Source organism: Dipteris shenzhenensis, chromosome 15 (genome assembly GCF_047967505.1).
Source record: "Dipteris shenzhenensis isolate YYH24624 ecotype China chromosome 15, Dip_SZ_1.0, whole genome shotgun sequence".
Classification (NCBI taxonomy): domain Eukaryota; kingdom Viridiplantae; phylum Streptophyta; class Polypodiopsida; order Gleicheniales; family Dipteridaceae; genus Dipteris; species Dipteris shenzhenensis.
This window is the reverse complement of record NC_141610.1, coordinates 19,772,356-19,798,100: the sequence shown is the minus strand read 5'-3', so window position 1 is coordinate 19,798,100 and position 25,745 is coordinate 19,772,356. Positions and strand designations below refer to the sequence as shown.

At 45.4% G+C, this 25,745-nt stretch overlaps 1 protein-coding gene across 4 annotated transcripts in view; it reads left to right on the top strand.

The window, feature by feature from the left end:
- The window catches only part of LOC147893517 (ARM repeat superfamily protein), a 207,170-nt gene that overhangs the window by 64,192 nt on the left and 117,233 nt on the right, over window positions 1-25,745 (top strand). For all 4 annotated transcript variants that reach the window (XR_015542194.1, XR_015542193.1, XR_015542192.1 and 1 more), the window contains exons 10-17: window positions 3,529-3,608; window positions 3,713-3,847; window positions 4,153-4,212; window positions 5,233-5,401; window positions 5,885-6,027; window positions 6,341-6,457; window positions 6,646-6,826; window positions 15,562-15,653. Coding sequence is in view for 1 of the 4 variants with exons in the window: in XM_087385521.1 (XP_087241647.1) it covers window positions 3,529-3,608; window positions 3,713-3,847; window positions 4,153-4,212; window positions 5,233-5,401; window positions 5,885-6,027; window positions 6,341-6,457; window positions 6,646-6,826; window positions 15,562-15,653 (977 nt within the window). In the remaining 3 variants the exon portion in view is untranslated. The remainder of the gene's footprint in view (window positions 1-3,528; window positions 3,609-3,712; window positions 3,848-4,152; window positions 4,213-5,232; window positions 5,402-5,884; window positions 6,028-6,340; window positions 6,458-6,645; window positions 6,827-15,561; window positions 15,654-25,745) is intronic.

Below are 25,745 nucleotides of genomic sequence, written 5' to 3'. Positions count from 1 at the left end.
AGGTTATGTACAAAAGGGATTAAAGTCGGGAGACCCAAGATGTAATCAATGACGCTCGTACCACCACCCGCGAAGGGAAAACATGTGGCTGTGGATGAATGCGGCCACTGTCGAAGTCCATTATAAATGACCATGCCGTGCGATGAGAGAAGCTCCAATAGGCGATGTCCCTGATCTGTCACCTCTACCCCTCTATCTGAAGATAAGCGTGGAAAACTCTCATCCGGGGTAGCTGGAACTAAGACTGGATCCTCAGCAAAGTCCAAAATCTCTGCCTGTCTGTCTGATGTCCTCGCGTTGAAGTCTCCTAAAAGGATGACCTCTCCGCGGCGTGAGTACTCCAATACATCGGCTGACAAATCCTCAAAAGGTGACTGTCCTGGTCCATCTGAGGCATAACGAGACTGTCTCGGGGGAAAGTAGCATACTGCAATAAACAAGTCTCTCAGGGGGGTCTCCTGATCCGTACCCAAAGATATCTGGCCCGATGGTCTCTCCTCATGACTATGAGTATCGAACTGAGATGCTCTCTATAAAGAACTGCCACACCGCCAGATCCTCTGACTCCTCCTGATCGTCTAGTCTGCTGTTGAAAGACAGACTCCCAGGCATACCCTGTCACCTGCGGCAAGCCTCTCTCTGGGCTCTCATGGGTCTCTGTAAAGAAGACGATGTCCTGATCAAAAAAGGCCTCTCGTAAGTTGCCAGGCTGAGCTGTGAGGGAACCATTACAGTTCCAAACTGCGAAACTCAAGCTATCTGGCAGGCTACGTGTCCCATAGGCCTCGTGTCGTCAACTGTGGGCTCCAGCCGGTCTAGATTGCATAGCTCCTATCAAAAGTCTGCCCTCTCTGATCACGGCCCACTTGCCCTCACGACGGGCAACATCCCTCTGTGCAATGAGACGTCTATGCTCCTCCCACTGAAGAGCTGTAAGGTTCTCATCCATGTGAATCTGTGGATGGTCCCTCAATCTGGATCTCCTTCGTAATACTGCGAGACGGGCCTCAGCATCTCTGAATCTGATGATAAGTGGTTGGTGCCGTGCTGGATCCCGGCCCACTCGATATGCAGCTACTATGCCATGATCCTGAACTCCGAGTGTCCCAGATATGAAATCTGTCGCCTGATCCATGGCTGATCTCGTATCTGATCGCTCAACTCCGCGGATGCGGATGTTGAGGGCCTTCTGAGCTCGCCGCTGACTCTCGGCAATAGTCTCAGAGACTGTGGTCTGCTGGGCCTGTGGGGCTCTACGCACAACGTCCACCCACTCTGAGGTCTTCTGTACCTCTGTCTGCAGTGTGGCCAACCTCTCCTCAACTGCTGCACTAGTTGGAGGAGCTACATGCAGCTGCTGGAGGCGATCATCGCATGCCACAACATGCCCCTGAATGCGTGCCTCCAGCTGCACTATGCGCTCAGCATGTGTCCGTAACTGGATGTCCCGATCAATATCTCTGGTATGAAGCTGGCGAATATGGGAGTCCTGATCAGATCTATGACTCTCAACTGTCGATAGCTGATCAGTCAGTGTGTGTATCTGTGCTGTGAGAGACTGAATCGCAGCGCCCTGAAGTCTGCAAGTCTCCATGCACTGCATAACTAAATCTCTCAAGCGCAGATTATCTGCCAGGACTGCTTCCGCTGTGGAGTGTGAAGGGGAGAGGGGGTACAAGGATGAGGGGGTAAGAGGGTAAGAAGGTGAGTAAAGGAGGGGTGCAGAAAATGGAGGTCCTGAAGAGAGAGATCCGGTAGAAGGAAGTAGGGAGTCAGGGACCGAAGAAGAGCCTACACTAGGGGAGGAAGGGGCTGAAAGGGAGGGTCGGTGGGGAGAGGTGGGAAGAAGCTGGGTAGGGACTAGGGGAGGGGAAGAAGAGGAGGGAAGAGGCTGGGTAGGGAATAGGGAAGGGGAGGAAGAGGAAGGAAGAGGATGGGTAGGGACTAGGGGAGGGGAGGAAGAGGAAGGAAGAGGATGGGTAGGGACTAGGAGAGGGGAGGAATAAGCAAGGAAAAGGGCTAGGGAGGAATGAACGGGAGCAAGAGGAGGAGGTGAAGCTGAAGGAGGGGGAGGAGGAGGATTGAGTAGAGGAGGTGGGTAGGAAAGGGTTGGGATTGAGGCAAGGGAGAGAGAGAGAGAGAGAGAGAGAGAGAGAGAGAGAGGAAGGAAGAGGATGGGTAGGGACTAGGAGAGGGGAGGAATAAGCAAGGAAAAGGGCTAGGGAGGAATGAACGGGAGCAAGAGGAGGAGGTGAAGCTGAAGAGGAAGGAAGAGGATGGGTAGGGACTAGGAGAGGGGAGGAATAAGCAAGGAAAAGGGCTAGGGAGGAATGAACGGGAGCAAGAGGAGGAGGTGAAGCTGAAGGAGGGGGAGGAGGAGGATTGAGTAGAGGAGGTGGGTAGGAAAGGGTTGGGATTGAGGCAAGGGAGAGAGAGAGAGAGAGAGAGAGAGAGAGAGAGATGTTCTAACGTCTGCCGGGACTATGGGATAAGGTATGCTCTGTCAGCCTCTCTATCCTGTGGTCTGGCCGCCTGGTGCAGAGAGATTTTATTTATATTTTTTGGTCTCTTTTGTTTATATTTGCTTAGTCACCTTCTTCCTTTCTTGTTTTTTTTCTCCTTGTTATCTTTCCCTTTTGTTTATTTCATGTATTTTATTAAGCATTGGGTTTTGCCCAAGAGACTCTGTGGGTCTTTCGAAACCCAGTATAGCTTCTTATGCTGGGCACTGATGATGACATAAGCATTGCTTTGCTTGCTAAATATGTCTACCTTTAGTTTTTCAAAAAAATTTGTTAGCTCAGTTTTCTTCTCTTTCGTTTTCTCATTTATTTTCATAGTAGAATTTTGGATTTTAGATCACCAAAAATTTAATTTGTACGATTGGATATATTTGTCTTACAAATGTGTATGGATAGTTATCTACTATGATATACTTCTTTTTAAACTTCTTCACCGACCATAGCCCCTATTATTTCTTCTTGGAAAGTTTATTTTTTAAACCAACTTTTGGTACTTGTTCATCAATACCAAATGTTGGTATTCAAGCAAAGAGAGCCTCCACCAACCTGTAGGCGGCGATTAGAGGCACCTAGTGGGGTCTTGCTGGCAGGTCCACATCCGCTTGAAGTGCCTCAATGAGCCAAGCCTTCGAGTCCCTTTTGGTTGGGTCAGATCTGACCATGTGGCAGCCTCCTTGCTGTCCTTATGACAGCCAATCCATGGCTGAATGGTGAGCCAATATGTGGCATTCATTGTAAGCTCCATATCCTAATCTGGGCTGCATGCAATGCCCGCATTGCCACTGGATCAGTCCCCATTTAATGGCAAAAAGGATCCATAGGTATCAAGCTCCTTTATCTCCTTTATCTCCTCATTTGACATGTGGCACATCGATCCTTAATGTCTGAGATTGCGTTTGGTGCTGTCAACATGGATGCTTGTTTGCTTTCTGTTGCTTTGAAAATTGTGAAGTAGGTGTTTAGAGTTTATGGTCTTATTTAAGTGTCTAATTGCTCGCCAATGCAGGTGAAATCAAGAGGCTGTTCTTGGCCATTCAGAACTGTTATCCAGATGAGCTTGATGTAGCGACAAATCGATTTCTGGAGGTTGTGTGCTAATTTTTTGAAAAACAATCAGTTGAGTTTATGACCTACTTGAATGAAACTCTGAGTATTATCAACATGTTTGATATTCAATTTATTGCATGCAGGAGTTCCTCTCTAAGATGGAAATTGATAGAAAAGGAAGGGTACTGAATTTTCTAAACAACATCTTGGATGAAGGATTCCATTCTATAGTAACAGAGTCAAATCAGAGTATATACAGGTCTCTGGATCATTCAGAGGTACTTTTCTGATATTTCATATGAAGGATCCCAGCATAAAAAAATTCCATGTTTTGTAATGAACACTTCCACTAATAGTCTCAGGAAAGCTGAGTGGGGATGGAGGGCAGATACTGCTTAGATGAGCAGTTCCACTCCTAGTATCAGGAAAGCTGAGTGTGGATGCATTACCAGCTTTTGTTTGGAGGGCAAATAATGCTTAAATGAGCATTTGAAAAGCATTACGTCTTCCAACCAGTTTGAGGATACAAAGGTGCACTAGCACGGACGTATAACCACTTTGTTTTTTGTTTGCTCTTTTCCAGGCTGAAATCAGAAAGATTGCGGTACAACGGGCCTCCGTTATAGCAAAAAATAATCCCAAGGTTAAGCTTACTTAACAATCCTCTTTCGCATGGTTTTAAATTTTATGTTTACAGGGTTGCCAGGAGCCCTTTTTGATGTATTGTTTCTATGAAGATGTGCACATAGTGCTAGCCCTACTTGATCAAGTCTGCTTTCATCGGTACTGCTTTGGCACGGTTTGGATTAAGATGTTTGTATGATATTTCACTTTGGTATGTCCCTGCATTATTGTCCATATGTAGATATAGGTGTATAGTATTTACAATTTGCACCCATTCTTTGGCATTGATGAAGTGAGTGGGTGTAGATCATGATGGTTTGAGGGTGGAATCTATAAAGGCATGTGTTAGCTGGTTAAATTCAGATTGGCAAATTTTTCTGTAGCTCATTCCCGTGACTTGAGGGATGCCCCTGTCATATAGCAGGTGAGGTTTAGAGGTCTAGTCTTCTTCAGTTCTAGTCTTATTAAGTACACGTCTCCATATAGCGTCCCATGATAATTTGGCGTGCAAGATGATTGATAATATAATATGTACAAGCACATGGGAGCTTCAAGGATTATGGGAAGCAATGTTCAATTGTTTGGATATATTGATGATTGTATTGACAAATGAATGGCTGTGTGGGTTGCTAGGGGCCATTAATGTTCCTGGATGCATCTAGATATATGTTCCCACTGTATTAGCGGACATGTGAATTTCGCCTTGTGAAGTTTTTTATCCATGTTGCGGCTTGCTGATATTGCGATAAATTCTTTATATCTTAAGTGGTGCATTGATAATGGCAACAGTTGTTGCGATCTCTTATTGTGTGTTTTATTCCTCATGTGCCAAGTGTGTAGTGAGGTAAGTTCAGATAACTTGTATTGTGATGTACTGAACGTCTGGAAAGTACAAAATGACTTGTGAAATGATGTTTTCAAGGCTGGAAGGAAGCCTAATAGGATGATGCCTTAATGGCTATGAAATTTTGATCTTTTAAAAGATTGGTAGAGTTACAGGAAGAGACTAATGCCATGTATGCATATTTCCATTTAACAGATGAAGATAATCTGCTCTGAGGCATTGTTGCGGCGACTTGAGGATAATGAACTGTCTGTGGTGCACTCAGTTCTTTGTGTGGATGGCTTAGCACAGCTTGTTGAGGCGGAGCAGTTATTGAAGAGCCAAGCCACAGTTTTGTCACGATGTGTTCATGTTCTGGAAAAGGGTAACCTTTCATCTAGTGTCAAGTTAAAGAGACCTTTAGGAGCATTTAAGTATATAGTGAGAAAGAATAGCACACTGAGGAACTAGTGCTCTAAGTAGTTTCGTGATCAGCACGGACCTATACACAAAACATGTAAAATGTTTTAGGCTATAGTCTTATTCTGAAAGACTGCGTGGATAAAAAAATGTGCCTCAGTTTTACCACGAGCTATATGGAACTATAACTGATCTATGTATTCTGCCCTCAGAATCCCTAAGATGATCCCCCCTCAAATAGGATGATCAACTGTATATGGCTTATGTAACACTGCTGTCTGCAACTCAAGTAGTGTTTTTGCAATTTTCTTTGGTTTGAAACTCTTTTGAACGACTGCAACTCAAATAGCATTTGTCCAATTTTGTTTCGGCATTGGAACTTGATTACGTATGAACATGCGCCATCAACTGTGGGTAAATTGAGTCTTTGCCTGCTTTTGTATTGTAGGTTCAAAAGCTTTGAAAGCCGAAGCTATTGCTGTTGGAAGCTGCTGTCTTCAGTTTCTCGCTTCTGACTTTTTAGAGGTTAATCCAAGCTACACAGAACAAGTGGGGCATGTGTTCTTATCCCACATGTTAGTTTTTTCAAAGGTATACCTGTGTTTTAATCAAATTCTTGTTGATCCTCTATGTGCTTTATAATCTACACAGGAATCTAGTATCAGAAGGTGTTAATGTTTTTCACGAAGGAAAACTAGGTGCCTTAAGGAGAAATGCTCTCGTTTTGTCTTGTTATATTTTTAAAACTTTGATAAACTCGTATTATTATCTACACACGTGTGTGCATGTTACATGAGCATCCATTTGTGTGTGCGTAGGTACATTTGAGCATGTATGTGCACGTACATAGCTTCTCTTCATTGTCCCTCTCATTCTTGTTTTTGTATGGATCGTTCATTTCTAGACATGGAAGCTGAACTTGGCTGCATTAAAGTCAGCGAAGGGTGTGAAGTGGAGTTTCTTTGGTGGCTTATCAGCACTTGAAGAAGAAGTTTTGAAGCCTGATGATAGAGCTAGAAAGGTGATCAACAACTATTCAGTGAATTGGCATTCTAGTTGTTTTGGCTTAGTGGTGAAGTAGGTGGCATTTGTATTTACGACATGTCCATGTTGATTTCAAACAGTCCTTGAGGTTTGACAATCTTTTTCTGTCTCTTTGATACAGGCAGTTTTTTCTCATGATACCTTAAATTGCTTTGAGTTTTGTAGGAAAGAAGGACAATTTGGCTGCATGACCTGAACAAGCGAGTCATTTCATCATTATCTGGGGCCTTGATGGAGAAATCAGATTTACTTTCTTTGCAATTGACATCTTGTGCATTAAATTTTGAGAGAGCAAAGCCATTGATTGTTTCAGTTCTGTTGCACGGCTTGGCAAGAGCACCCAAAGGTAAAGCACTTGATATGTGTTTTGTAAGATGTTCATGTCAAAATTGTCTATCGAGCTTATGAACAACATACTATTCCTCATGAGCCATTTGCATATTATGAAGTGCACCTGCAGTTTTTACCTTCTAAGACCTGTGTTTCTACCTGAGATTATAGGCTTGTTCTATGAGCTGGGCATGGAAAATTTATCTCCTTCATAAATGAAGGAAAGAAATACTAAGTACTCGAGAGACGCATGTGTGGCACTCTCATTAGATCTAGATCTAGATTGCGTGAAAAGTGTAAAGAGATAGAGGTCTGTCATGGAGACAACGTGAATACTTGTTTTTTCTCATTCACTGTGTAGCAGCCTACATTTGATCCACCTGATATGGTGTGGAATTATACAAAAATCAATGGTCATTCTACATATCAAGGCATTCATGCTTAACTTTTTAAACTATGTGTGAGTTGAAAAGTTGAAGTTGCGAAAGGTTCTCAGTGAACAAAGATCTGTCATTATCCCTTGCAAAGGACCACACACGAAAGTTTTGTAAATAATGATTCCAAGTTCTGGTTTGAAAGTTACTAGGGAACGACACCTTTGGACTGATGTTCCCATTCTTGAAGGTAACCTAGAATGCTTGGAACATTCACAAACATTTATTGAGTGGTTTCACTTGTTTCTCACATGGGGAAGGCTCCAACGTAGTTGACTACCTGATACCTTCGGTTCTTTGTCTCACCACCCCCTCTAATAGGGGGCCACACCTATCTCTTGTTTGGTATATCCGTCCCCTGTCCTCACACCACATCATCGCTCACACATACTACATATCACGACATACTTTTAATCACAGTCTTTCACCTGAGTACTTTGCACACCTTTTCACTTTACTCACATACATCGATCACTTTGCACGCTTTCGACATACTAGTGAGAGCTCACCTCATCAGATATTTACAGGAGTGGGGGTATGGTTTGGAGATAATTTATGTAGTCATGGCACTTTATTCGAGAGTCTTAGGCAGGTTTCGGACAGGTGCAGGATGGACAAAGGAGATTGTGAGCACTATTGGGGTCAATCAAGGGTGTCCATTATCACCACCTCTGTTTGGCTACTATATATATGAGCTCGAGAGTTTTATAGGGACCCTTAGGGGGGACTGGTTCCTCTCTCGACAGATTCTCAAGCTAGATCCTTGTATATGCAGATGATGTGGTCTTGCTCTCAGCCTCAATAGAGGGTCTTTAGCAACAACTGGATGCACTTCATACCTTTTGCGAGACACGTAACTTGAAGGTCAACCGTGGTCAAACCAAGGTCATGATCTTCAATACATCCCGACCAGCCATGCATGGAGAGCTTCACGTTGGACGGGTTACTAGTGGAGGTTGTGGTATCCTACACATACTTTGGGCTTCTTTTCTCTAGCTTGAATTTCAATGTGACGAATGATGCCTGTCCCGACAATGCTTTCAATCTTATTTCTAGGATCCTCGAACCAATCTCTTCTGTTCGACTCCTTGGTCCGGCCATTGGGAATGTATGGTAGCCCTTATTGGGGCTAGACCTATCAAAGACTGATTGGGATCGAGTGGAGAGGCTTTAGGTTCTCTTGCTCTCATGGACGATTCCAATAAGCCTCCGATTCCATAGAGATAGTATTGCTGAGCTGGGAGCATCCCCACTACAACTTGATGCAACATTTCAAGTTATCATGTACCTCTACGACGTCAATGATTATGCCTCTTGCACTATAGGCCCTATCTTCTTCCATGGCTTTGGGGCAGTTGAGAGTGACCAGAGAAATGCTCTTACATGTAGATGGTTTGAGAGTCTAGGGTTCCACTTAGATAGATTACCCCCCTTTCGGTACAACATTGAGGCCCCTTCGCTGCTCACATATCATGAGGTGAACCAGGTTATCCGGGATGATCTCTTATAGCTACACACATGCGGACCTGGTTGGCACCTAGGGAGCTTCCTGTGAAGCTCAACTTCTATAGAGACCACTCCTTGCGGATTTCAACTCGGGGCTTCGTTGACCCACCAAGATTTGGCATATATTTTTTCCTTCTTGTTTGAGAGTAGAGCTTCATTTACACATATAGGTGGGGTTACCACTTCGCCAGCCCCTGTGGCCTCATGGCATCCTAGGAGAGATGCAACAATGGGCCATTTCTTTTATTGAGCAGATGTTGTTATGGTGGTAAAAACCCGCAATCCTTACTTCATTTATATGGTGAAGGAGATTGTAGCCTTTGGACCATCATACACTCCTCCCTCATGTGAGGCCCTATGAACCACAAGTTTTAAGACAAGGAAATCTGCCATAGATTGAGTACCATCAAGACATATGGCTGAGATGTGGTGTCACACGCATGGGATATGGATGGAGTGACTTTGGGAGACACTCTATTCAGAGCATCATTGCATAACCTATAGAGGCTAGCTCTTTGAATAAAGCGATTGCAATTCATAGGAGGGAAGGCATACAAAGAGTTGGCTAGCATGTGGATGGATGCGATTGAGTATGTGGGTGCAAATAGTGTTATTCAGTTTGTTTTCGATATTGAGAACTCCCAATAGGGTAGTAGGGAAGGTTCTTGAGGATAAGTACTATCATGTTGCTTTCACTCGTTGCATGACAGTCGTTTAAATAATCTATTGAAAGATATTTGTAAGTTGGAGTGGGTGGAGCCTTCCATTGAGATGGGCAATCATGTTGTTACTTTCATCACTTGCCACCACTATACTTTGGTTGTTTTTTGCGAGGTGTTTCCACAGAATCTCTTAGATCATGGGATAGATTTGTTTTGAGGTAGAATGCTTCTTTAACTCTGGTGCCTCTTGAATAAATAAAAGAGGAAAAAGTTTTTTTTTTTGGGGCAAAAAGGAGACTTCTATTAAGTAAGAAAGAAACTTGCTAGAGCAAGCTCTGTGTCGAAATACAACATGCTAAGCATGTAATGAAAACACCTCAGAGGAATGAGGTAGAAAGAAACCAAGGCTGAGGCTGAAAATGCCAAGTCAACCCTGTAGAAGTCTTAGCAAAGAAGGGAGAGTCTCTCCGATCTCTGAGAAAAGTAACTCTCCTGGAGGAGGCTGCTCGAGATGATCCCTGCATGGTCGCCTAACTGGCCATCAGAGTGTGTACCGTATTTGTCCAAGTACTGGCCAAGATCTAAGAAGGGTGAACCTGAGAACCCTCCAGAGTCTCAGTGCATCTGGCTCTCCAAATGTGCCATGCTGCAATGCTAGCTAAGATCTCCCATGGAGAGTCAACCGATGAATGAGCAGCTATGAAGAGGGTGGCCGGAACATCCTCTAGAGAGCACGAAGAGGAAAAAGTTGGAAACCGGAAAAAGTTGAAAACCAACTTAAAGGGTATTTTCAAATCAAGGCAGAATGGAGGCATAGGCATCAAGATAAACGGGGGTCAAATTTTTTTTGAACTGTGCGAAGAGGAGCTTCAAACCATGCAAAGAGTCCGCACAAGCCTTGAACACTTTTAATCCATCCCATCTTAAAATTGGCTTCAAATAACCTAGTGCAGTCCTACACTTACTTGGGGGTAGTCTTCATAGGTCCAGTTTTCAAGATGGTCCATGTAGTCCAGGCACTATTCACTTGAGGACAGGGAGCTGGAGAGGCAGTGATTTTAGGCACACTTTGAGGACTCTCCGATGAGGGGCTGGCTTTTCGACACACCCTAGGGAGGCCGACTACCATGTATGCAATACCTTTTTGGGGTGGTGATCTGTTTGTGACAGACTGGAGGTGATTTGAGTGTCTATAGGTGATCATGGCAGTCCCTCATGAGATAGTATGGACAGAGTTCACTATGACACTGCTTTAGATTAATGCCACCTTTCAGACGGGGACATTCTTCACGGACAGTAAGCAAAGAGCAGGGTCAGGATCGCGTGGTATGCATGTGTGTCCACATGGTTTGCCGACCAGGTATTCAAATGGACCAGCTTTCCCCCTTTTAGTACATCATGGACACACCGCCCGGGTTGATCTCATGAGATGAGATTAATCATATAGTTAGATCTCCTCTAGCTCTATGTAAGGGATCACATTAGTTGATAGTGATCGCCAGTCCCATATATCAGGCCTGAAGGGTCTCACAATGGACTGTGTAATAAACCATATCATATCAGTGATCGTGCTCTGCTACCCCCCCCCCCCCCCCCTGGCTCAGCCCTCCGCTACCCCTCCGCCACCCTCGCTCAGCCCCCCCGCTAAGCCCCCGCTACCCTCTGCTACCCCCCCGCTCAGCCCTCTGCCACCCTCCGCTACCCCCCCCCCCCCCCCCCGCTCAGCCCTCCCTGGGCGCTGCTGCAGCTACCCGCACCCCCCTTCTCGCTCCCGCTCAGCCCCCCTTCCCGCTCAGCCCCCCTTCTCGCTACCCGCACCCCCCCTCCTCGCTCCTCGCTCCCGCTCAGCCCCTCGCTCCTCGCCCCACTCCCCTCAACCACCCCTCGCTCCCCGCTACCCCCCGCTCAGCCCCTCGCTCCCCTCAACCACCCCTCGCTCCCCGCTACCCCCTCACTCAGCCACCAGCCACCACCCTCCCTCCTTTTCCGCTCATCCAACCCCCCCCCCCCCCCTTCTCTGCTCCCCTTGCCACTTTTTTTTTTTTTTTTTTTTTTTTTGGGGGGGGGGGAAGGGAAACCACAACCACCTTTAAATAATAAAAAAAATCCTCGCCATCTTAGCCTCTCCTCCTTCTCCACCTCTTGGCTGCCTCTCCACTTCAGGCTCTCACACTACCTCTCCACCACCTCGCACTGGACGTGCCTCCCATTATGGGGGGGAAACCGGTGCTCCCGCTCCCGGCTGAACATTAACACTAAGATCTGCACCCGCACCCCAAGAGAATGGGGGACAAAGCCAAGAAAGACGAAAATAACAACAACAAAAAAAAGCAAATGACACAACTGAATTTGGAGGATGTGAACACACGTTACAACCGAAGTGGACTCGGGGTAAACAGCAAGGCAAAGGTAGGACCCGCCTCAGCTTCTTCAGCATCTATCTCTACCTCAACCTCAACCTCAACTCTCGCTACAGTGTCAGTTTCGTTTTCAGCTCCAACCTCAGCTCCCTCTATCTCTATCTCTACTTCGACTTCAGTCCCCGCTTCAGGACCAGCTCTAGTTCCAGTCTCAGCTCCATCTACATCTACGATCAGTGACATACTCATGCCCATGGCGCCGGTTGTTGTTTCCTTTCCATCTACAGCTCTCGCACAGCTTATGACACCTACTTCGGAGGTGTCATACACTGTGCCGCATTACACTTCACTCTCTCCTCTCCCTCTCAGTCAGCCCACCCTCCCACACCCCGTTGGGACTGCCTCATCCATTCCACTGTCATCTCCGTTCCTCACTCAGCCACCGTCCAGTTTTCGGACTCAGTCCCACTCTTTCATGCCACAGTCACCACAGTTTCAGCATGGACATGGGTGGACTGACACACCAGAGGCCCGTGAGACCCTACTCACGGAGATACATAGTTTTCGTGAGCGTGAGATGGAGTTGGCTCGCTTCGCACGGGAGCAGGTCCGCTTCAACTAGGAGCAGAGCCACATCATACAGGAGCAGGCGGGTCTTATTCAGGGACTCAGACAGGATATCATGCAGCTCCGACAGGAGGTCACAGCCATACACACTGCCCCAGGGAGTACCTCGGTGGTCGAGGCACATATTGCGAGCATGCAATCTGCTATTGAGGAGACTTCCAGATGGGTTGACGTGGCCAAACGGGAACCCGCAAGGGTCACTGTTTCGGCTACTCTCATGGAGCAGCAGCAGAGAGCCAATAAGGCTCTCAACATCAGAGTACATGGGATGCCACGCACTGAGGCTACACCGATGGTAGATGCGACTGCGTTCGTGATCGCTACTCTGGGTGTGGCTGAGCACAGGATAGAGAGGGCATGGCGGGTGGGGAGAGATCCCAACCGAGAGCAACCCTTGATCATACGAGTTCATGACACTTAGGCACGACTTTCAGCTCTATGACGCAGGTCAGTCCTTTGAGATCAGCCAACGATCTCTATGGATGAGGACCTCACACCTCTATAGGTTGAGGAGAGGCGCTCTTTGCTGCAGCAGCGGGATCAGGCCCGAAAGGAGGGAAAGTGGGCAGTGGTATGAGAGGGACGACTTCTTACAGGCCCTTGTAGGACACCTGCCCCCTCCCCTACATAGGGAAGCGGGGCCTATGAGAATCAGATATCCGAGACCCTGTCCTGCATCATTTGGAACTGTAATGGTACCTTATGGTCAGAACCAGGGAACTTCTCGGAATCCTATACAGGCCACGACATAGTCTTTTATACAAAGACACATCAGAGTCCAGAGCGCCCTCTCCCAATAGTCAGCGGATATACATGGGAGTCTGCCTACAGAGATGAGACGAGGGGTACAGGAGGAGTTCGAGGTTCAGGTGGAGTTGCAGTCCTTTTTAGATCCACACTTCGGGGGATCATTTCAGTAGAGCAGAGAGATATACATTCCAGATTTCTTTGGATCCGGATACGACACATGGACAGCCAGGATCTGTTTGTCGCAATTTGCTACTTCCCCCCGAGACCTCCCACTTTGCCAGAGATATTCGAGGTGATGGTGAGACGTCCCCATTTGCTGCCCTTCATCAGTCTATCGTTGACTTTTCTAGCCGCGGAGAAGTCCTTCTAGTGGGGGACTTCAACGCGAGGACAATGGCCCGTGAGGTATCACTTCTTGATTTCAGAGATGATTCCACTCTATTGGCAGATGTTGACCTTGAGGAGGCAGGTATGCTACGGGTTTCGGCTGACAGGCGAGGTCCACTCTCATCCTATGGGCAGGTCCTATTAGACCTAGGCAGAATACATGATCTCATTATCTATAATGGTCTTGACAGATGGCCCGCTTCAGGTGGTTTCACATGCTTTCCACATGGGGGTGCTCCAGTGTTGTTGATTACATCATGGGATCCCCTGTCTTCACATCTCGCATTACTGACTTCAATGTAGCACCTCTCCCCCCAGGGGCTGATCATACATACCTTTTCTTTCGCATCTCCACCTCCCTTCGCACAACACCTTTCACCCCACTCAGTGCTTACTCCACCTACCACTATATACGCTTTGATCGAGATCACTCACCTTCTTACTTTGGCCGTTTGTACATACTACTCGCTTATATTAACTTCATACCCCTTTTAGAGGATCGTGTTGCCCTTGTCACCCGCTCACTACACGAGGCTTCCATTCACGCTTTTTCCCACACCACTCGCTCCACCCGCCCACCCCCTGGAACCGTACCCTGTAATAGTTGCTACGATGATGAGTATAAGGCCTTACGCCGTCAACTCAGATTCGAAACCAAAAACAGTCTTCCGAGCGCACCAGATACGCTACGTGAATACCGTAGACTGGTACGGAGGAAGAAACTACACTTTGTTCGTCGAAACGAGGGGGAGCTACTGAACATTTTGTTTAGTAACAACTCTAAGGACTTCTGGCGGAGATTTCTAGAAGGACGGTCCCCTCCGCCACTCACTGACACCCAGATCTGGTTTGATTATGCACGCACACTTTATGACATCCCAAATCAGCCAGTCCCTAGCCTCTCACACATGCCTTGTCCCACATCCTGCCCCCTCTTCACTAGAGGAGGGGTAAAGGATGCTGTAATGAAACTTCATAATGGCCGAGCGAAGGATCATTGCATATGGGATTAACCTCCTAGCCCCGATCTTAGGAAAGCTTTTTAATGAAGCGGTTTGTTCGTTTAGTAGCTCCACTACCACAACTCGTTGTATCAGGATTTTCACAGTCTCATAGACCCATTGGTCTTCCGAAGACTTTAATAAACTTTTTTTCTTTCTATACGTCTTGGACTGGGGGGGAGGGACCATGACTTCCCTACCAAGATCTAGTTCTATTGCGACCACTTCTTGAGAGTATCGGTTCACTGAGTCTCACATGCACTGAGGATTGCCATTGGGTATATGCGGGTCTCTTCTCATCATTGGAGGATTGAGGCAGGGAGAGTGACAAGCGCACCCAGAGAGCAGCGGATCTGTAGGCTATGCACATTGGGGGAGGTCGAGATAGAGGATCACTTCTTGTGTGCCTGTCCAGCCTACTATGAGGTTCGGGAATGCACACTCCTCTTATCCTTTCCTTGGATTTTCCCCATGATCCTTGCATGGACTATCCCAGCCCAATTTACCTTCTCTATTTGATGGAGATGTGATGGCATAGAGAGACAATATTGAGAGAGAGGAGACATGAGCTCAAGGAGGATGGGATATAGTTAGCGACCTGTCATTTTATGTCTCATGCTAAGCATTGCCCTTGGGGTATATAGTTGGCATGAAAGGTTTATAGTTCTAATATAAAGGGGAGAGTTCTTAATAAGTGTCACCTTCTTGTACTTCATGGTGCTCGTGACATATGTATGAATCCCATGGCATGTTAGCGATGCTTTATAGATAATTCTATGCAATTTTTGTGTGTTTGTGTTTTGATTTTATTTTCTTTGCTAATTGTGGGCTTGTGAGCCCTTTAGATCGTGCACAGTTTGGTAATGCATTAAGTTTGAATCTCATGCTTCTTTCAACTGCAAGGAAGTTCATGCATACATATGTTGTTGTAGTAGAGTGTAATGGCTTATACATATCAATCGGTTCAGTACTAGTATCGATTTTATAATTTCTTATTTGGACAATTGTTGTGGTTTGTTTGCAGGATTGGCGTGGGACTTAGTTAAGGGTTTCTTCACTTTTTTGAAGCAAGAGTGGGTCGATTTGGAATTACATGAGGATATTCCAACAATAAAGGTATCATCCCTCATCGGCCGCTCCCCCACCCCCCCCCCCCCGCCCTCATAAACAAAACCCCCCTTTCCCTTCTTCCCGCTCCCATCTCTTCGTGCGAAGGAAAAAAGAAGAAAACACGTGTTTTTGTTTTCTTGCCAAGAAAAAAAGAAGAAAACACGTGTCCCCCCCCCCCCCCCCCCCCCCACACACACACACTTGCACAAGCTCTCACATGCACGTGAATGAGGGAAGACATGTTGAGGTTGTTGGTTGCTTATTTCAGAATATAAGATGCAGGCATTCTAGGTAATGGCTTAGGATCATGGAGCTCATTAGCTATGAAAACAAGGGTTGGATTAGACTATTGGGTAGATGAAAATGAAGAAATATGGACTAGGAGGGAAACTATTGTGTCGGAGGGAAACATTGAAGTACTTTGTGCTGGGGGCTTGTCACTAGTGGGGCTCAACCCCTCTTGCCAAGATGGCTCCTCTAGGGGCTATGTGGTCTGTCTTTCGGAGAAAATCCCCTCGGGATTTGGCTGTGCCACTGTCCCACCGCAAGCCCTGACCACTCCCCTTACGAGTCATGAACTTCCTTTTGCTGAACTAACTGCTGCCTCTCTATCTCATCCTTGCATAGTGGGCAAGCTAGGGATAATCTTGCGTGGAGGTGCTTCCAAATCCTGATGATGGCGTAAAGGCAATTGGTTCTAGTGCAGCCACATGAGAAGATCTGTCTGATTTAGTCACGCTCTACACTTTCTGATTTTGATCAAAGCTTCACCAAACTATATAGAAGGTATTAGTCAAATATTGGGCTCCAATACACCTTAGAGCAGATTTATGAGGGATTCTGTAATCATTCTTCTCCACCCCTACTAGATTTCTTGTAACTCTTGATTCTTAAAATTCCACTTGTAACAGCTGTGGCGGTAGATCTGGAAAGCAAGCCGTGGTAACTGGTTCCACTCCCTCATAAGAGGTGTTTCCAGGGATAGTGGCACGGGTGGAGCCCCAAATTGTGCTCCAAGAGGCCATGAGAGGGTGATTGATGTCTTGCCTTAAGATGAAGAGTGAGTAAGAGGCAAAAGTATGAGTCCCATTTATAGTCTCTATACATTTGAATTGCCATATTTTTCATGCAGTGAGACTTTTGCAGCAGTGAGGCTTGCACCCATTGAGTCTTATTACAGGTCGAGAGTTGAAGGTGCCAAATGGCAACACATGATGAGTTGCTTGTGTAGCCAAGCTACACACATTTGGCTCTCACGTATATACGAGTTGTATGGGATTTATGTGGCTTGAAAATGCGTTAATCCTAGGATGTGATTGGATAAGAATTTGGGAAAATTTGTATGGGTTTGAATGCCAAGGCACACACAAAGGTAGGGTAGTGCCCAAAATGAAATTAATTATCTCAAGGCAATTGGCTTGAATCAACAAACTGCTGTATATCTATCACAAGTAACTGATATACCTCATATCAATTGGCCTTCTGTGAGAAACAGAATGTGCCATAGATGGGAGCTTGGAAGCAATCCAGTTAGTAAAGTTGTGTATCATTGACAAAGTTGCATTGAAATGTTTTGCTCAATATGGACAACCTTTCAAGTATATCTGCCATGAAGTGAATCTTGTAGGTGAACTCAAAGTTGCTCAACTTGGCAAACAAAGTGGGATTATATGACTTAAAAAATACAAGAAAAGACTGAAAAGATTCACAAAATTTGTGAAAAACTAATGATCTACTCAGCCATCTAAATTCGGCTCATCCTAAGTTCAATACACCCAAAATCAGCCTCTAGAGACTTCAAAGATGCAATTTTCAAGGTATTAATCCGTGCTATCTCATTCACAATCTGGTCAATTTCTTGGATAGCTACAGACCTCTTGACTGCATCACATAGGCATACGCTGGCTCTATGAGCAATATAGTGTATTGAAGTCATATAAAGACTAACTCATTTCATGCAAGCAGCTGATAAAGCACCATCTGTACCTAAGCAAACTATGTTGCTAACATCAAGGTGTAGTTTTGATAAGAAGAACATGCAAGAATCATACAAATAGCTTGAATTTCCACCTTGTATTTCCAAGAGACCTAGAAAGACTTTTATAGGTTCACAATCCTCTATGAAAGAAGCATAGACCATTAGATGTTAAATATGAGCAATATCCATCGATTCATCCATCACGAGGCTATAAAATGTAGATGTTTTCATCCTTTGCATTATTTGAGACAAGAGTGCCTCACTAATGCATCTCAAACACTTACTACATGCCTTGTCATTGTGGTACAAATAAATTGTGATGTATCGGCATTTGCATCGAATTATAAGCTTTAACTGCTTTGGATATGAGCTGAAAGATAGATCCTCTTTTGTGATATCATATGCTATTAGAAATAGATTCTCAATGGCTTGATTGGAATCCTCATTGGATATATTCATCCCATCTTCAATGCATAATTTTTTCAATCCGTGTAGGAAAATTGTCTTGCTCGTGATCCACCAAATCCCCTAAGGGATGAACTAGCAAGGTCACCTCCCTATCATGGGTTCATCGCCTCGAATCATTAAGGAGCTTCACGCCTAAACAGCTAGTCTGCTTCATAGATAGAACATGTGTCACATATTACATACATAGATCCCTCTAGATAGCTTTGTTGGGGACATAACATTCTGCTTACCTCTGAACAGGTTTATGAGGGATTCTCTAACCATACTTCTTGAAACGTACTACTCTTCTCCTAACAGTTGATTCCCAAAAGTCCACTCCTTACTCGTGGTAGTAGATGTGGAAAACAGACCGTGGGTCCAGTCTCTCATAAAAGATGCTCTCTAGGGCACAATGGCACAGGGGTAGCCCTGGATTTTGCTCCACGGGGCCATGAGGGGTGATTGATGTCTTGCTAGATGATGCAAAGTGAGCAAGAGGCAAAATTATGAGTCCCATTTATAGCCTTTATACATCTAGATTGCCATATTTGCCATGCAGTGAGACTTGCTACAATCTCTCTGTCTGGATCTGCGGATGGAGAACGAGGCTTGAACACAACAATTGGTAGTGCATCTAGTGTAGTTGTTTGAGGGTCTCCTGTTTCGATCAAGAAAAACTTGTCCGAATTCGGTCCCTGGTAAACTCCTCAGGTCTTGAGCCAGGGAATTGGTCCCTAGGTGATGTAGGATATCTCTCTCCTCATCTAACCACCTAGGTGTGCAATGCACTGTTAGATCCTCTAAGCTTCTTTGCTACTCAAATGCAATGCTGAATTAGAATCCATTGCTGCTGAACGGCACATGGATCAGGGATTGTTGGCAACAAGATTCTGTCTCCAACAGTTGACTGGGAGTCGACTATGTTGGGAAAACCAAAAGGACATATCATAGCCAAAGAGTGTAGTGATGTGATGTGTTGGTATGTAGTACTAGGAGTTCTAGTATTAGTTCATGTGTGAGTGCCATGTGTCACTCTGGGAGTTTTCCCATATACACTTGGTACATGTGTGTGTGTGTGTGCTCAGCCTATATAAGGCTTGTACTTCACTTATCATGTCATACTTGAAGAATGAATGAAAGCCTTCATTATATCTTCATTTGAGTATCACTTCTTCACTCCCTAGCCTATTTCTCTCTCCCCCCCTCACACCATGTTTCTAACACATATGTGTTTTTTGAGTAGGAATACACCGTAAGCTCTATATTTGTGCTTGTCTAGCATGCTTGACCATGAAATTGAAGAAAGGGAAGGACTTATGGGGGGACATTGCATCAATCCATCTGCACTCTCTTGGGTCCCTTGGTAGGTGCTGAAGAGGGCAGCTTTTATATAGACAAAGGTACCATGGATCCCCTATGACTTGGGAAGGATGCAGCTCTCTTTAACTGCATAGAGAACTCTCTTGCCTCCCCGATCTGAAAGGATACACATAACCTATAACGGAACACCTTTGTCAAAGAAGATGCTCACGCAATGAATATGTTGTGGCTAGCCTCATTCATGACTTTGGGCTCTCTATAGATGAGGTTGTATCAATAGTTATTGCCTTATATGAGAGTCATAGGAAATGTGCAATAAGTGCAACTCCTAGTGCTATTAGAGTGGTTTCAATTTCTAAGTCATTGGTTTGGTGTAGTGGGGTCATCCTTTAAAACTACAAACTAGGGTCATTGGTTCCCAAGCATTAGGGTCATGGTTTGCCATTTGACTCCCCTAGGGGCATGAAAATCCCACGCCTCATTTTGCCATGTGTCTGTATGTGGAGCTAGTTTGGCCTCTCTCCTTGCCTTGTGGCACCTAGGTGTCACCTCTGGAAGCCCCTGGAGCCCTTCCTTGCCTTTCCATGCTATTGGCTGAAGTTGATTTTCAAGCTTCCACTTTTAAAGCTTTTTTCTCATTGGTCTTCTTTAATGGCACCATCTCCCGGGTGCTTTCTGCCTTGTGGGACCTGCTTTTTGCCACTTGCTCTAGCTTTTTTAGCCTTTAAGCACTCTCCCAAGTCCTACACAAACTCGAACGCTTTAACCCTTTAAAGGTTAGCGAAATGCATACATTTCTGGTTCTTGGACTAACCCTAGTCCCTTGTGGGCATCCCCACTGTTCTCTTTTACCAATGCAAAGCAAAAGTAAAAACAATAAAATTTATTCTAGTGAACCAAAGTCAGTTTTCTTTGACCATAGTCAATGTGATAAAGACTCTTCTTTATTTCTCGCGAGAAATACCAATTGGTGACAACTACAAAAGTTTTTTGATAGTTGGGACATGAAGGTCGAAGTTTCAAAAGTAAGGCGATCATCTACAACACTAACTAGAGTGGACTTTGCTACTAGTCATTCATTTTTGCAAGAGAACCAACTGTATGTTTGCTTGGGATGCATCTTCTCAGGATCCAAGTTCACCATGGAATTGGTTTCCTAGGCATGTTTGACTAGAGGACATGCTTGTTATTGAGGCTAGAGCTGGGACCACTTTCAGCATCAGTATGTGAATGCAAAATTCTTCATGTTTGACTCATGTAATACTAGTGCATCGTAAATGAGTGGGTTGAATTTGAGAGGCTACCTTTAAGAGGCTACAAAACTCTTGGAGTAAGAAATGTAGTCAACATTTTCTTATATTTGGAGAGTTCGTAGGAAGACTACTACACACGGGTCTCTCTCTAGATCATAGCCTTTTGGTCAATCGTGCTCCTTTTACCAGTTTCATGGTAAACCTATTGAGTAGTGTCGACAAGGAAGCATGCCTTCTGGTCAATCGTGTTTGTGCTACTGGTTTCATGGTAACCTCAGGGAAGCTTAGGCAGCAAGAAGATGTATTATCGAGTGTTGATGAAGATTGGAAAGAGGTTTGGCTAATGAAGATCAGTTTTCAGACTCATTTTCTACTTGTGCATGCCATACATTTGCACAGGATTTTGCTATTGATGTGATGTGGGAACATGAAGACAAGTGGCTAGACTCAAATTGAAGCTGAATTTAGACACCCTTACAACAAACAAGTTTGGGATTCGTTTCCTGTTATGCTCTAGCCGAGATAGCATGACCTCAGAAAGATCGGTGGGCATTTTCCCTTAGAGGACCGACTTCTGTAATATTTTATGTGCGTAAATTAAATGGTCAAGGGAAGTAACTACCAAGGTCCTAGGTGAGGGTGTATTGGCATGGACTAGGTGGTTCTGAGTGCTTAGGCCTAGGTGCACCTAAATGTGTAAGAATGCCAAGGGGCAAATGTTTTAATTGTGCCCCAAGAGAGGGGTAAATGGTGTACCAAGCTAAAGGTCTAAAATGATGACATGTGGCAGGAGGGAACCATCTAGGGATTTGTGGGCTTGTGGGTAGGCATGAAGAGAATGAATTACGTCTCTTGTGTGCATGCAATCCATGAGAGTGGCTGGGAGGAAAATCGGATGCTAGCGCCTGTGAATAGTATCCGTGAATCGACGAAAAAAAATTGAGATTAGTTGAGGAGCTTATCATTTCCAAGCAGCTTGAAAGAAATAGTTCAGAATCAATTCAAAGAAATGAAGCTAGTATTGTCCTTGATATTTTTGCCTGACTTGTGAAGTATACATATAATCTAACTAAAGCAACTAATTCCCTTTCAAGTGTGTGAAGGCCTCCCGAGCCTCATTAGTATTTAAGATCGTAACCTAGGTTGACCTTCATATCTTTGCTCTCACAAAACGAGTGCAAGGCTGTTAGGTGCCTCTGCAATCCCTTCGTCTGCATAAAGCAAGAGGGGTATGATGCAATGTACTAGAGTCGACCTCGACTTCCTCATGTGCAAAGGACAATAGCTCCTCTATGTACAGACCTAAGTGGGTGGGGGAGAGGGTGCATCTGTGCTTCACTCTTATGGTGCTGCTCACCTGCTTGGATACTCCCACTGTGAAGCACACTGCTGCACTAACCCTTTTATATAAGGCTAGACTGCCCATACAAGATTGTGGTTCATATCCAAGGCTGGAAGGAATGCTATGAGTTGAGCTGAAGGTATCGAATCGAAAGCCTTCCGAAAATCCTCATAGCAAATACCTTTTTGGAAACGTGCCTCCTCTGTAATGGCTCGTAAGGTAAAGATGTGGTTGAGTCTGCTTGCCTTGTCACTCACATGTTTGCTCTCTCAGCATGCTGGCTTATGTGTATCTCAAGAGCTGATCTATCAAATGGCTGACCAGAATGGTCTAGTAGTTCCGTGCTACCATGGGATCCCTTGCTTTGTGAATGGGTATGAAGGTGCTTGTTGTCTAGCACGTGGGAGGCTTGTGCAAAAAGCTTTATCAAATAGTTTGGTTAGGATCAGAGCAAGTAATTTCCACCTGTGGGTTAGGAGTTCTACATGTGAGTTCTCTTGATCCTAGGCTTTGCCATTTTGAAGTTTCTTGATAGCCTCCTCTAGGCGAGATGTGGTGAAGATTGTGGAAGTGGTGGGACAGGGGATGTCCTGTAAATTGCGTATGAGATGAGAGGAAATATGGTTTAGTGTGGCCGTATATACTTTCCAAAGACGAGGAACCTTAGTTTGGAGTTACTGCTATGCAGGGCGCTTAGGAGTCCTTGTTTATTGCAGACAAGAAACTACCATTTCTTCAATGCCTGAAATCCCCAAGCAATGATCTCTATAAAAACTGAGCTTCACAAGGAGCTTGCAGGGTGCCAACTAGGTTGTGTATGTGTGTAGCTGTAAAACATCCTCTCGGATGCCATAGTTCACCTCATGATATGTGAGCGAGATGGAGGGGAGCTCAACGCTGTATTGGAAGGGAGGTAACTTCTCTATGTGGAGGCCTAGGCTCTCAAAGCATCTGCATGAACGTCCATGCCAACACCACTGGTCACCTTGTGCTGCCAGTGCCATGGATGAGGATAACACCATCCAAGGAAGCTTGTGTTCGCCGTGTGGTACATGAGACATACTCCTTGATGGAGTAGAGATATGTGATAACCTAAAATACTGCATAGCTCTAGTAGTGATGCTTAGAACTCAGCCAGGGCATCTGATGTGGTATTGAAAGGTGACTGCGAATCACCCGTAAAGCATGAGAACCTGAAGCCTCTCAAAAGAGAGAAAGAAAGAAAGAAAGAAATTTTATTAAAGGTCCACGGAAGGCCATACATGGCCTATGGGACACAAAATCATCCGAAAGGAAAATACATCATCAACGATGCGCCAACTAGGTGGTCTCATCGTAATACAGCTAAGATGCCAAAAATGGCTACAAAAATCCTAGATACAAAATGAAATGAAATAGAGTACCAAAAATGCCTAGATACAAAATGTAAAATATGAAATATGAGGAACATTGTCTTCCCTAAGGGGTCTGTGATCCAAAGAAATGATGGAAGTCATGGCCATCGACCATGCCTCCTGCCGTGAGTGTGCAGATCTGGCCAAGTGTCAAGTGGGCTGCTGGCGGTGCTAAGTCTCCATGGAGCAATCTCCTCCGAAAATCTGCCATCATCCTCCGTCGTTTAGAAATAAAGCGACGGGTACAGCCTCTGTGTAAGATCATCCTGCGCTGCTGCCGGATCATGTCATATGTACATCCTCGGGGTGGAACCATCGGTGCTCTCTGGCAAGATGGGCTATCTCTGTGCTCATGGTCCTGCGCCTCGTCCTGCTCCTCATGAATAACCAGGTCTCTGGCAGGGATGCGACGGTGCTCTCTGAGGAATCTCTCTCTGTATCTGGTGATCTCCCTGATGAACAACGCTAAGCAATATTGATCCTCATACTCCATAATCCGAGAGAGAGGTCCAAATGCGTGCCCAAATAAACAGTGAAATCTGCCACGGATCTCATAATATAAAGGGCATCTGCAAACAAAGTGCTCCTCAGTCTCCACCTCCCCCATAGTGCAACAAGGGCATATCCTAGTCTCTCGCCTGGGTCTATGTCCGGTAGCTGTACGACGCATCCTGCCGGCCTCAACGTCTAATCTGTGGGAAGATACCCTGAGCTGGCCCAATCCTGAGTGAGTGCGACATATGAACGCTGATATATCCTGGGGATATGATGAAGCCATCCTCTGAAATCCTGAGAAAATGGTCACGATATGTGGCCATCTTCGTAGGAAGCTTCGTGGGATGAACCCAAGTGCGAAACGTGTGTAGCTGCAACAAATCTGCCCTGATAACCTGGCTGAGCTCATGTCGAGTGAGAGGGAGGCGAGGGGCATCTATGCTGTATCAAAATGGTGGCAGCCTATCCATATCCAAGCCTAGCGAGGTGAGCCATGTGGAGAGTGTGTGGTACCAACAAAAAGTATGACCTCTCTCCGCTAACATCTGCGAGGATGTCAGTGCTAGCCACGGTAATCGTGCTCTGCCTGCTGCTGAGTCTCCGAGCGCCCTGATCCTATGCAAGTATGTAACTGACTGAAATGCTGCATCTAGCGCTAGGGGTGTAGCTCCGAACTCTGCGAACGTAATCTGATGCGGTACCGTGGGCTTCGCCTTGATCAATCTTCACCATAATAAGGGAGGCTAGCCCGCATATACCAAATCTGGATGCTTCATCTTTCAGAAATGCCTATCTACTTGATTGGAGCATGTTGTTTTGGACAAACCATTGCCCAAATACTAGCAATACACAAAATCTCTCTTTGAGACAACCCATGGGGCATTTGCATTAATACTCAATGCAGAGGCCAATATACAACTACCAAAACACTAGATGCTTCAGTTATCAAAAGTGCCTACAGATTTGATTGGGATCCAGAGAGTACAATGTATAATCAAAGAAATCAAAGCGGTTAATCACTTTCTATATAGATCTTTCTCTCTCCAAGTATCTGTAACCTCTCTACTCGTCTCCAATCTGCAACACTGAGATCTCCTGCCCAAAAGGGGCTAGCATACATGGCTGCAGGTCTCACCAGCGTATCGAAAAGTAAGGACTTCGTGTCGGGATGCTGAAAATGTGACTGTGCACACTGCCTCTCGAGAAGAGCCAAGGCGGCATACCCTCTACTGATCCTATCTCGTGCTGCATGCGTCATGGTGAAGACTGGACCTCTAAATGTGGCACCCAAATATGTATACTCCCTGACTAGTAGCTCCACCTCCTGCCCATCAAATGTGAAAGAGAACTTGCCTCTCCTATAAACCTGGTATGACGTGTTGAAGACCATGACTTTGGTCTTCCCAAGGTTTACAGACAACCCTCTGTCCTGACAAAAGCTGTGGAGTTCATGGAGATGTGCCTGTAAACCCTGCTGGGAGGAAGAAATAAGAACCACGTCATCTGCATAGAGGAGAATCGGTATCGTGGATCTTGCCAGTAAAGAACCTGTACCACCCATCGTCTGTATGTACATCTCTAACTCATCGATATAGAGACCAAAGAGTGTCGGAGACAAAGGACACCCCTGCTTCACCCCTATCGTACTGCGTACTTCCCCCGACAGCCCCGCCCGTGTCCTGACTCTACCTGTGACTCTCTCATACAAGGCCATGATCGCCCGTGTCCTGACTCTACCTGTGACTCTCTCATACAAGGCCATGATCGCCCATTGAATGCGGCCACTGTCGAAGTCCATTATAAATGACCATGCCATGCGATGAGAGAAGCTCCAATAGGTGATGTCCCTGATCTGTCACCTCTACCCCT